Raw genomic sequence first — 13,732 nt, 5'->3', positions numbered from 1 at the left:
GTCACCTAGCAGTACCGACACTGGTGGAAAAAGCAGAATAGCGTCTAATGTGAAGGAAAACAGACACACGCCGGTGTTTACAAATGCAAGGTAATGCACAATGGAAGACACTATTTACGTGCATTATGGTTAATGTAGAACTCAGCAACCATCTGGGAGTTACTGTGGGCAGGCCTGCTGACCAGTGGGAGGGAGTGGCCAAAAGGAGCAACCGCCCCAGGGCCTCGTTATTTAAAGGACCACTCGGAGTCCCGGCCCTTCTGAATCACTGCCAGAGCCCCGGACAGCACACGACCAACAGCACAGGGGAGGCCGCGGTCTGGGTGGTGCTGAGGGCCATCTGCCCCGGCTCTGCCCCTTCTGGGAGCATGGAACCACTGTCGGCTCGCCTGACTGTGGGCAACTCAGTGAAAATATCTGCTCCCTGCCACGGGCAGTGCAGGCAAAAAGAAGCCCAAATCTTAAGAGTGTTTAAAGAACCCACAGAAAGACAGATTCAGATTCCAAGGACAGAAGGAACCACTGGTGTCAGACTGACCTCCTGGTTTATCCGAGCCACAGAACGGCCCTAGAGCAGTTCCTACACCAGCTCTTTTAGCTAGGATAGGAAATAACATTGGTAACATTATAGTGGCCTTCTCGCTCAGGATGTTAAATATCGAATAATTTACTAGTCGATGGAATTTCCATCGACGACTCGACAGGCACTTCCGCATTCCTTCTCTGAAACGTACAACGGGGAGTCTTGTGCATTTCAACGTTGGAACTCTGTGTGCAGCCCAGGGCCAGTGGGAAGTCCCACCGACTCCAGGCTCCATGCAGGCTCTTCCACTGGGACTCTTGGGCATTTCAAGGCAGAAGCATGGACCCCGGCATCAGCGGGACTTCCCTCTGGCCCCGGGCTGCCAGTTTTGAAACGTGCAAGAGTCCCCAGAGGAGGCTCTTGTGCATTTCAAAGTGGAAGCGCCAGCATGGAGCCTGCGGTCAGTGGGGGACTCTGTCTCCCGCGGACCCCGGGTTCCATGAAGCACTGCCACTCTGAAATGCCGCCCAGAGCAGGGGGTCAGCTTCCCTCGCTCCTCACAAAATGAGGAGTACATAATGTCAGCAAGGGCTGCCCTCAGCGTTCGTTTTGGGGGGCTACGCTAGACACACTACCTCGAACGCTAGAAGATCGACCTCAGGAGGTCGACCTCGATCTTCTCCGTAGTATAGACACGCCCTCAGTGTTAAATTCTGCGCAGTTATAGCCACTGAAATCCAGAACAGCTCCACTGCACATGAAATGGATTAGTCTAAATTTACACGGGTGCTACTGGACCAAACTGAGCCATCAAGTCCTCTGGTAAATGTGGAGGCATCTTCAGAGACTCTGCGGAGATGATAAAAGGTAGCTAACTGGTTTGGATGACTCCATATGCAATAAAATTTCTGAGAAAATAATTCACTGTAGTGTTCCAAGATTTTAATGTGGCCTTTGAACGTTACACCAATGCTAACCCAAGCTACCTCATGCTTCATCTACAACAAGCATTAGAGCTTGCCAAGTCTTCTAAAATACATCCTCTAAGTCAGTGGTCTCCAACCTTGTTAAATTGGAAGAGTGATCTTGTGGTTAAGTGCAATTTAAGATCTACCTCAAACCCAAATACCCTCGCCCCATCTCCTTCCCACCCCTTCTCTGAGGCCTCAGCCTGCTCACTCCATCCCCCTTTCTCCCCCACCTTCACTCACTTTCACCAGGCTGGAGTAGGGGCTTATGGTGCAAGCTCTGGCCTTGGGCCAAGAGGTTCGGAGTGTGGGAGGGGCTCTGGGCTTAGTTCAGGAGGAGTTCCAGGGTGCAAACTTTGGGAAGAAGGTTGGATGCAGGGGCACTAACTTCTGGGTGCAGGAGGAGGTTCAGGTCTGGGGCAGGGGTTCAGGGAGCAGGCTCTGGCTGGGCACTGTTTCACTGAGACAGCTTCCGGGTGGTGGAGCAGTGGGGTTAAGGCAGCTTACTCCTGCCCTGGCCCTGCACCACTCCTGAAAGCAGCTGGCCCGTACAGCAATGGCTCCATAGCACCATGTGCTACCCTCATCTACAGGCACTGAGCCCACAGCTTCTACTGGCCGCGGTTCCCCACCACTGATCAACGGGAGCTGCAGGAGTGGTGTCTGCAGGCAAGGACAGCCTGTGGAGACCCCCTGCTCTGCCTTTCCCAGGGGCTGCAGGGACACGCCAGCCACATCCAGCAGCAGCAATTACCACAGGGATAACGACACCAGCCACAACAGGTTCGGCATTTTAGAACTCACGACTCAAAGAATTACATTTAAGTGTGAGAGAGAAATGAAAAATTATGAAATGCACAGACCCGTCAAAATAACCCACTCTGCAAGCTGTGTGTGGAAGTGGGGCGGAGGAGAGACACCCTGACATCACTGCCCTCGCTCTTCTCCCTCCCACATCCCGCACAGCAAGCAGGAGGCTCCGAAGAGGGCAGCTCCAAGGCAGAGAGCAGGAGCAACATGACAGTGGGTGGAGGGGCAACTGAAGAGCCGGCACTGGATACCTACTGGCCAAACCAGTCGGGATCCCCTCTCAGAGGCTCCAAGATCTACTGGTTGGTGACCACTGCTCTAAGTCAGGAGTCATTGCTCCTTCCTGACCTTGGAAAGGGTTACGGGAGAGGAGGCATTCACCAACCAACAGGGCGCACTGCCAGCACAAATCTCAGCCCTGCAGACTGCAGCGGCAATCTTATTCACAGCCTTTTAAAGCCCAGTCCTCTCTCTGCTGGCTGTCGATTGTTTCATTTGTTTAAAAAAAAGTAAATACAGGTGAGGCAAACCCAAGGTTAAAACCTAAGGCACAAAGGAGTTCTGACAGGCCGGCTACACCCTATTGAGAATGGATGCTGCTGGGTTTACTGCTGATTTAGCTGCTTACATGACTCCCTGGGCAAATTTTAGAGTTGACTTAGGCCAGGTCTACACTAGATCTAGGAGGTCAGCTCAAGATACACAACTCCAGCTATGTAAATAACTAGAGTCGACATACTTTAAGCTGAACTTGGTGCCATCTTCACAGAGAGAGGCTGCTTCCCTCACTCCTCACGACTGTGAGGAATACGGGCGCCGACCGGGGGCACCCTCAGCATTCAATTTAGCGGGTCTTTACTAGACCTGCTAAATCAAATGCCAGAAGATCGAACTCTGGCGCAGTAAGTATATATGTGGCCTTTGCAAGCAAGAAGCAGGTTTTGGGCAGTGGACTACGTTTCTCTTTCACAACCTTTCAGAGGTGTGATCACAGCCCTGCCAAGAGGGACAAAGAAACATCTCCCCACCTGAGAAGCCCCATTTCAGACTTTCATACCAATGTGTGCTAACTGAACATGCATGTCCTGTTCAGTTACGTAAATGCTCATAGAAAGGCAGATGTCCCTACTCATCGTTCTCTCTCTACTGGACTCAAAGCCCTAGGGAATGTCGCCTTATTCTAATGAGGTCTGACTACAAATAGCAATGGTGACTCTCTCGCAGAATGCTTATGGCTCCCAAAATGCTTCTGTGCCCCTGAACTAGAAGTTCTGTGCACAGCCCTCTGACAGAGTACTAACGTCTTCACGTAAATCTCAGTAGTAACGAGATCTCGTTAATAAAGTAATTATTCACTTCATTATGGTTTCTTTTTATTTGCCTTCTGGATTTGGGCCTTTTAAGGTGCACCGGGGGGTCAGATCTTCCAGAATTTCTCGGTGCCCATGCAGGCTAGAGATTTCCTAAGACCTATGGTTCTCCTGACTCCAGGAGTTCTGGCTTTAAGTAAAACCACCCTATGGCAGTAGGCTCCCCGTGGCTGCCCTGTGCCTGGCATTTCGCCCATAACACTTGAATGACAACAGACTGCCGAAAGCAAAAAGAACAAGCATGCTGGGACGATGACTTACAGGTAGAGGGAGACGATGTGGGGAGGAGATTTCAGGGCCGGAATTGCTGTCAGCTCGTTGTTGTTCAGGCGTCTGGAACAAACAGAAATGAAATTGTTTAAACAAGCAGCTTACAGAGAAGTATGGACTAGCTCAGCCTGGCTTGAGCTACAGGTTTTGTAGGAACACACACACAGCCAATCACCTGTCATCAAGAGCTTGGCTCGCCTACAAGCCCAATCCTTTGTCAAATGTTTCTGCACTCAGGTGTTGGCAGTCGCGGCCCTTCCTAAGTTCCTAACCAAAGCCCGTCCGGTTAAGCCCCTCTTGCGCACTCCAGAGTAGGGATGTAAAATCCCCATTAATCAGTTAACCGGTTAAATGTCTGGTTAAATGTAGCTAGGTTAACCTGTCTCAGAGGGGTAGCTGGGTTAAGCGTGTAACGTAACCAAAAACAAAAAACTCCAACTTAGAAAACAAGTGGTCCTGTAGCACCTTAGAGACGAACAAAAAATAGAGAAAGTATCATGAGCTTGCATGGGCAGAGTCATCTGAAGAAGAGGGTTGTGCCCACGGAAGCGCATGATGCGATTTGTTTTTTTAGTCTCTACAGTGCTACAGGACCACTTGCTTTTTAAGCGGTTTTTGGGTTTTTTGGGGCATTTAACCAGTTAACTAAGCGGGATCCTGCACTGGGGCTGCGGTTGGCTGTCAGCTCCCAGCCCCAGTTACACCACACTGGCTGCCAGACCTGGAGCCGCCCTCTGCCTGCGGCAGGCCACGAGTGGAGGGCGGCTCCCGGGAAACTGGTTAACTGCTACCCAGTAAGCATCACCCATTGAGAGGGTAATGCCTACCGGGTAACTAGTTACCTGTGTATATCCCAGAGACACCACACTGAAAAGCATTCGCTCAACACCGTACCAACCTGCGAGCAGGTAACAATGCAGTCCCTACTCCAGCTCAGTTTCCATGGAAACTTCTGGGAGCCAAACCTGAGGGATAACTGGAAGATGCACATCTTTCATGGTAGGCAGACCACGCGTGCACCACCAGTGAAATGAAACCTCCGGACACCTTGGGGGAGCTGTCTCATGGGCCACCAGAGGCACAGAGACAGAGTCTGTGACAGCTGGGAACACCGGCCTGGCGACACCCTCACCGCATTTATTCGCAGGGCAGAATATGGCCCCAGCAGTAAGCCGGGCCCTACCGTGCTAGCCAGGCACCGTAGCAGAAGCCCCTGCCCTGAAGAACTTGTCTACACACAATTTTTAATACCATTTTAACTAGATTAGTTCAAAACTAACAAGTGCAACCCTGTGGTATGGTATCATTTAAAGGGAATAAACTGTAAGATAAGGCACTTAACTGTGGCCATGCCAGAGACTGCATCACAAAGCCATGTGGGTAAAACAATAATCGTTTGGTTAAGTTCATAAAAATGTGGTGTGGACCAGGTCTGTGCGCCAGCGCCTCCCTGGGGACAAATGGAAGAAGCGCCACTGAAGAGAAGGGAGGGAGGGAGAGAGTCAGACCACAGTCCTACGAGCACTTATACCCAGTGAGTAACAATGCATCTTAAGAGCCAATCCAAAGACCCTGGCAGGATTAATCCCAGGCCAGCCCCCCTACCACCACAGTAGGCATCATCTCCGCTGTGAACACTGACACTGATGTATTAACTCGATTCTTCTGACTCTTGGGTAGGCAGCCAGATACTAGGCACTTGGTTCCACTGTTTGAGACCGAAGTGCACAGTTAGCTCTTCTCCGGCACATCTCACTCCTAGATCGCCACGCCCTTTTCAGCAGCAGTCACCACCGTTACCCCGCTTTCTCAGACGGGGGGTCTCGGAGGCACCGAGAGGGACAAGTGATCTCCCAGAATGTCAGGGCCAGAACTGGGGAACAGAATTCAGCTGTCCTGAAACCCGTGGTTCTGCCCACCAGGCCACACTGCTTCCTCTTAAGGAGGTAAAATCCCAGTTAAAAAGTTAACCGGTTAAGCAAAACGTTTAACAGGTTAACTATGATCCCATGACGGGAGGCTGCTCCAACCCGGCCAGGCCCGCCGCACTACAGACGGGCTGCTCCAGCCAGGCCGGGCCTGCTGGGCCATGAGCAGGGGGGGTTGAACACAGATCTTAGAACACTAGAACTGAAAGGGACCTCGAGAGGTCATCAAGTCCAGTCCCCTGCCCTCATGGCAGGACCAAGCACCATCTAGACCATCCCTGAAAGGTGTCTGTCCAACCTGCTCTTCCATATTTCCAGAGATGGAGATTCTACAACCTCCCTAGGCAATTTATTCTAGTGTTTAACCACCCTGACAGTTAGGAAGTTTTTCCTAATGTTCAACCTAAACCCCCCTTGCTGCAGTTTAAGCCCATTGCTTCTTGTTTTATCCTCAAAGGCCAAGGAAAACAATTCCCACCCCCCCCCTCCTCTTTGTAACATGCTTTTAGGTTCTTGAAAACCACTATCATGTCCCCTCTCAGTCTTCTCTTTCCTAAACTAAACATACGTGGAACCCCCTCTAGTTAACCGGTCACCCCAGTAAGCAGGCTGGTAAGGCACAAGCTTACCAAGTAACTAGTTAACCCTTTACAGCCCTACTTCTCTTCAGGGACGTGCCTAGGAACGCCATGACAGTATGTTAGAAGTGTTATGCAAGTCATTCCAAAAAGGTACAATCTTGTGTTGCCTTAATCCCCACCCTCCACTTTTTTTTTTTTTTAAAGTTAAATACAGTAAGTTTAAATCAGGTATGTAATGCTATTTACACATCTGTAGCACATCTAGTGAACATTTGCTTTGGCCATGCTGCCTGCTATCCTTCTACTGCCAATGACCACGAAGGAGGTTTTGCTACAACTGAGCTACCAGACACACAAACATCTCTTCCTCAGCTCAATATCTGAAGCATTTCCCCAAGTGAAAGCAGATCCGTGTCATGTGACCAGCTCTTACTCAGTTTAAAGAGCCCTTGTTTGTATGGTGAATTAGTCAATTAATTACTATAACAGCCGCTTGTCTGGCTGCTTGAAAATTACCTAATTTCTTGGCCATCTTGCCTGCTTCCCCCTGACCATACTGAACCAATTCAAGCCATGCCACCAAGTCAGAGCAAGGAAAGCACTCACTGAATCCTCGCCTCCCTCCTCCTCCTTTCCCCCCACCCCTCATGATGCAGAATTTCACAGGGTCTCTTGTTACCATCTTTCTAGGTTCCTGTTTATACAGTCCCACTCTGCCCCTCCTCATACTATCCCGGTGGATAGACTGAAGGACTCTGATTATCATATGAGGTTAAGAGGACAACGCATTGCTGCACTTAGCAAAAAAAATCCAGATTCAAAAGCCTGCCAATGTCCTGACTACCAATACCTGACCACCAATGTTCCCTCTAATTTTTTGCATTCGTGTGCAGAATAAATTTTGTTATGTGCACCACCAGAAGAAACATATACTGCCAGTTGTGGGCACTCTGCTAATCAGCTGGGCAGCTCCTAAATCTCTTCTGGGTGACCACCCAAACGCTCAGCTTACAGGGAACACTGCTGACCACTCAGCCACAGTTGGTTCCCCCTCCAAAGGAATGAAGGAAGGTCTCACATATAGGGGGTGCTCTTTCTTGCAGCTGCTTCAAAACTAAACTTGAGGTGGACTCCAACATAGGAAGCCAGTCACAAGGAGCAAAGCAACTATTAACATGAGAAAGAGGAGGAAAGATTATTATCCCCATTTTACAGATGGAGAATGGAGGCACAGTGGAAGAACTCACCCAAAGGCACATCAGAAGTCTATGGCATAGCCAAATCAATGCTTAGTGAAGTCATTTCCTATCCTCCCCCTACCCTGCCCAATGTTGACTATTGGTTTTATAATGGTACTGTAAGCAGGATTCACTTGGTTTGACCATTATATAAATGTTAACATTCTCCTAAAATCTTCAGGCGTACTGGAGGGTGGAACGGCAATCTCACATTAAAATCACATTAATGAGTTCACTTTGGTGCATGTAGCTGTGTGTTTTGAAAAAGACAAACCCAGCAAGAAAACTGGTCACTTATAAAGAGTTGCTCCCCCTTTCAGTCTGTGTGGTTTTACAATAACTTTTTCCTCTATTTTATGCAGTCAAATACACAAAGCGAACTGGAAAGAATAGCATTTATGCTATGTGTGCAGGAATGCAGAGGTGCACACACGCATGTATCCTCCTGACCTGGGCTTAATTCTCAATTGCATCCATTGTAGGATCCCTTCAAACTGCCAGAGGGCTGTAAAGGAGCTTTAATGCAATTAAGACTCCAGCCCATTTTCTTCTTCTATTTTTCAGCTATCGTCATCCAGTTGTAGCACCGACTGACTCGTAACAAGATGCAAGCAGTTCTCTCACTCTAGTGTGATTTTTAATTTGGCAGCCTCCCTTTATGTCTAGCACAGCGAAGTGGCTCCTTTGGTGGTAACTCCCCTAAACCTGAAGTAGGGACAGGGCCGGCCGGTGTGAATGGGGGTTGCTGGACTCAGCACAAGCTGGAACTGAGCAGTCCCGGCTCGCACTGGTCCGGGATGCTGTGCCACGGTATTTTAAATGTAGTAAGAGCCTGGTGGCAATTACTACATTTAAAATACCGCCGCAGCGCGGGTGGCTCTGAGAGCCAGCATGAGTCAGGACTACCCCCGCTGCGGCTCTGCAGAGCAGCCTTTATTGAGAAACTGTATCGACTACACGATTAACCAGATAACTGCAACTTCACATCCTTACTCTGAACTCTTCCCTTGATTCACTGACACACCAGTTATCGACAGGCTGAGAACTGAGAAGGGTTATCATCCTTCCTCCATCCCTTCCCTCTCCCCCCAAAAATCTATTTTAGCTCAGCAAACTTAAAGTCTCTCTTGCTTCCTGCCCATATAGAAGATTTACAGCCTAGTTGCCAGGCTGATGTCAAGCTGAAATGGAGCCTGCCCAAAACCAGCACTGCTCTTCCGAGCGTCTAGTGAAAAGCGTTTAAGAAAACAAAAGATGAGATTTTGGGAGAAGTTCAACACTTACTATTTCCTGGTTACAAAACATATGTGGAAAATTAAATGTTCACCGCAACAACTCCTCCCAGGAGACCCCCTGATCTATGCATACTAGGGATATGCATAGTGGTTTATATAGTTAACTGGTTAAATGACTAAAATTATAACATTTAACTGGTTAACCACTGGCAAGCTTGCCTGGACGGACCACTCCAGCACAGCTGGGGCCGGAGTCCTGCTGGGCCATATCAGAACGGCCAGGGTAGCGCCTGCTGGCCCCATGAAGCCAGGGCCAGAGTCCTGCCGTCCCACCGAGGCAAGCTGGAGCAGCCAGAGGCCCATCTGCCACGGTTGGCTGTCCCACAGGTTACCCAATAAGCGTTCTGGTCAGCCTAGTGCTTACCGTTTAACCTTTTACGTCCCTAGTGCACACAGACACAGCATGCATGCAGAGAACGGGGTTCAGAGCCAGAGCGGCGCCCCTCTCTTCCTTCTATCCCCAGAAGATCTCAAGACCTGTGAGCAGGCAGGAAGTGACCAAACTTAGGGGTTGAAGGGAAGGGGACAGGCTATGGGAGAGAGGAGGAAGAACGCACAGAACTCAATGTGAGGAGGCAGTTGTGTGTTGTGGAACACATCAGAGGAAAGGCAGCATTTTGGTTGAGGATTATCTGGATTCAGTCGTCGCCTCTGCCACAACCCAGCTTTGTAAGCCTGGCCAAACCACAAATCTCAGTGCCTCAGTTTCCCCACCTGGCACTGGGGAGAATACCAACTGCATAAGATTGTGGGAGGCTCGATATTTATGAGGTACTGAGAATTGCCAAAAAGGGAAGGTGCTACAGAAGTGCAAAATGTAAGTTATTTATTTGCTTCAGAAATATTGCTGGGGGCTTGATTGGCTGGATGCCACACATTGCTTAAAAATAAGCACAATGCCGATGTAACAAGTCACCAAGTAATCTGCTGACCTTAGAGAGAGAGAGAGAACATATGTGAGCATTCATATGTGCACAAGCACCATGTAAAAGCACAGCCAAACTGCTGCACGCACTGGGTTCTCGGTGTGGGATGGTGGACCCTGGGCCTGCAGCCAAATTATACTCCACAGCTGCTTTAACATGACATTTTAAAAATACAAATTAAAAAAAAACAGAATCCTGAAATCACAGAATCATAGAACACTAGGACTGGAAGGGACCTCGAGAGGTCGAGTCCAGTCCCCTGCCCTCATGGCAGGACCAAATACTGTCTAGACCATCCCTGATAGACATTTATCTAACCTGCTCTTAAATATCTCCAGAGGTGGGGATTCCACAACCTCCGTGGGCAATTTATTCCAGTGTTTTACTACCCTGACAGTTAGGAACTTTTTCCTAATGTCCAACCTAAACCTCTCTTGCTGCAGTTTAAGCCCATTGCTTCTTGTTCTATCCTCAGAGGCCAAGATGAACAAGTATTCTCCCTCCTCCTTATGACACCCTTTTACATACCTGAAAACCGCTATCAAGTCCCCCCTCAATCTTCACTTTTCCAAACTAAACAAACCCAATTCTTTCAGCCTTCCCTCATAGGTCATGTTCTCTAGACCTTTCATCATTCTTGTTGCTCTTCTCTGGACCCCCTCCAATTTTTCCACATCTTTCTTGAAATGCAGTGCCCAGAACTGGACACAATACTCCAACTGAGGCCTAACCAGCACAGTACGGAAGAATGACTTCTCGTGTCTTGTTCACAACACACCTGTTAATGCATCCCAGAATCACGTTTGCTTTCTTTGCAACAGCATCACACTGCTGACTCATATTCAGCTTGTGGTCCACTAGAACCCCTAGATCCCTTTCTGCCGTACTCCTTCCTAGACAGTCGCTTTTTCCCATTCTGTATGTGTGAAACTGATTGTTCCTTCCTAAGTGGAGCACTTTGCATTTGTCTTTATTAAACTTCATCCTGTTTACCTGAGACCATTTCTCCAATTTGTCCAGATCGTTTTGAATTATGACCCTAACCTCCAGAGCAGTCGCAACCCCTCCCAGCTTGGTGGTATCTGCAAACTTAATAAGTGTACTTTCTATGCCAATATCTAAATTGTTGATGAAGATATTGAACAGAGCCGGTCCCAAAACAGACCCCTTCAGAACCCCACTTTTTATACCTTTCCAGCAGGATTGTGAATTGTTAATAACTACTGAGTAGGGTTATCCAGCCAGTTATGCACCCACCTGATAGTAGCCCCATCTAAGTTGTATTTACCTAGTTTATTGATAAGAATATCATGCGAGACCGTATCAAACGCCTTACTAAAGTCTAGGTATACCACATCCACCGCTTCTCCCTTATCCACAAGATTTGTTATCCTATCAAAGAAAGCTATCAGATTGGTTTGACATGATTTGTTCTTTACAAATCCATGCTGGCTGTTCCCTATCACCTTGCCACCTTCCAAGTGCTTGCAGATGATTTCCTTAATTACTTGCTCCATTATCTTCCCTGGCACAGAAGTTAAACTAACTGGTCTGTAGTTTCCTGGGTTGTTCTTATTTCCCTTTTTATAAATGGGCACTAGATTTGCCCTTTTCCAGTCTTCTGGAATCTCTCCTGTCTCCCATGATTTTCCAAAGATGATAGCTAGAGGCTCAGATACCTCCTCTATCAGCTCCTTGAGTATTCTAGGATGCATTTCATCAGGCCCTGGTGAGTTGCAAGCATGTAACTTTTCTAGGTGATTTTTAACTTGTTCTTTTTTTATTTTATCTTCTAAACCTACCCCCTTCCCACTAGCATTAACTATGTTGGGCATTCCTTCAGACTTCTCGGTGAAGACCGAAACAAAGAAGTCATTAAGCATCTTTGCCATTTCCAAGTTTCCGGTTACTGTTTCTCCATCCTCACTGACCAGTGGGCCTACCCTCTCCTTGGTCTTCCTCTTGCTTCTAATGTATTTATAAAAAGTCTTCTTGTTTCCCTTTATTCCCGTAGCTAGTTTGAGCTCATTTTGTGCCTTTGCCTTTCTAATCCTGTCTGTCCCTGCATTCTTGTGTTGTTTGCCTATATTCATCCTTTGTAATTTGTCCTGCTTTCCATTTTTTATATGACTCCTTTTTTATTTTTAGATCATGCAAGATCTCGTGGTTAAGCCAAGGTGGTCTTTTGCCGTATTTTCTATCTTTCCAATGCAGCAGAATAGCTTGCCTTTGGGCCCTTAATAATGTCCCCTAATAAATCTGAGAGACAAGGAATGTGTGACGATTATTTCATTGTCGCCTTGGAAACACGCCAGAATAGCATCTCCCAGCAGCCACTAGAACACCCTCCAATATGAGAAGCTGACCAAAATATTTAAAAAAAATTAGATTCCTCCATGGAGTTGTCGTCATCCACCTCTAAAGTGAGCTTTTTAGTTTGACAAATTATCCACGTCGTTTTAGGACACAGCGAACACTTAGTATATTTGTGACAATTTAGGGATTACCCAACTAGGGTCAGGATTCGGTGAGGTCGGTAATTTTCGGCTGACCTCAGCCTTCCCATAATCCCTTGTTAAGCAGAGCCTACAGGAAGGTGTGCTTTTAGTCAGACAGCATGGTCTAGAGCAAATGCACCAAAAAAGCGCAAAGGAATAGGAATCACATTTACGCAGGATTTCCTAAACGAAAACGACACTCGAGCAAAACCAACCCCAAGCTTTTCACTTCATTCCCTTTCCTGAATTGGCCAGCTCACGGCCCAACTATTGGAAACACCTTGCGAAGGTCCATTCCTCCAGTGCCACAGATTTGCTGCGACAACAAGCAACCTTAGGGTGCCTTAGTTTCCCAATTCCCCACACGGCTAACACCTACCTGACAGGCAGGGTGCCGCACGAGGCTAACTGGAGGAGTGTTTGTACTCTGAGAGCCTCAGGAAGAAGCTCTCTCAGTGCAGGGTGTGTTGTTGTGAGAGCTGCTGTTTATTCCCATGGTCTGCAGTCTAGCAGCCTCAGAGGTGGAGGCATGTTAGTCTGTGTTCTGAGAGTTTTTTTTAATTACAGCGAATGGTCCTGCAGCACCTTAAAGACGAACAAAACATATCGGTGGGATCCTGAGCTTCTGTGGGCACAGCCTGCTTCTTCAGGTGAAGAGGTTTAGCAGCCGCTCAAAAGCACTCAAGGTGGGGAGAGGGGGGTTACTAGATCTTCTCGATCACTGTCTTTCTGCAGCCAACCTCACTCTCCCTGCCCTTCCTACGCTTCTCCAGCCATCCCTCTCCCTTTGTCTCCCTCTTCCCCTTCCCCAACCCCCTGACTCCAGCTTGCACCTTACACCTTCGCCTGCCATTTGCCCTCATTCCAACCCAGCCTCTCGAATGAGGAGAAAAACTCTCCATCTCTTTGCTTGCGTGCTGCACTCCTTCCCCCTTTCTGCATGGTAAACTCTTCAGGGCACCGGCTCTTGTACTCTATGCAGCTGGGTGCCAAAGGAGGGGTAAGAATTGAGATGCCAAGCTTCCAATCTTCACACCCCCGGCTAATCCCCTAGGTCATGTGTCTTCAGGTTAGGGAGTCAGCAGGTAGTCATATGCATGGTTAACCGATAAGCCTGGGCTTATCATGACTGCACGCACACATACCCCTTTGCTGCCTCTGTATCGGAGGTAGAAGCGGGGGGCAGGGGACAGGCAGGAGCCAATACACACAGCCTGAAAGCCACTTCTGAGTGTACCGGCTCCCCGCTGCCACACCTCCATCATCACGCTGCTACCAAAAGCGCGGGAGCCGGTACACGTGGGGAGCTGCTTTCAAGACGGCTC

General features: G+C 48.4%; 1 protein-coding gene across 1 annotated transcript in view; it reads right to left on the bottom strand.

Annotated features, from left to right (window-relative positions):
• Positions 1-13,732, bottom strand: part of LRIG1 (leucine rich repeats and immunoglobulin like domains 1) — a 171,562-nt gene that overhangs the window by 72,344 nt on the left and 85,486 nt on the right. The window contains exon 3 of the mRNA XM_006120052.3: positions 3,933-4,004. Within this exon, the coding sequence (XP_006120114.3) occupies positions 3,933-4,004 (72 nt within the window). The remainder of the gene's footprint in view (positions 1-3,932; positions 4,005-13,732) is intronic.

This window comes from Pelodiscus sinensis, chromosome 11 (assembly GCF_052426305.1).
Source record: "Pelodiscus sinensis isolate ZL-2025 chromosome 11, ASM5242630v1, whole genome shotgun sequence".
Lineage (NCBI taxonomy): Eukaryota > Metazoa > Chordata > Testudines > Trionychidae > Pelodiscus > Pelodiscus sinensis.
This window is presented reverse-complemented; position numbering and strand designations above follow the sequence as displayed.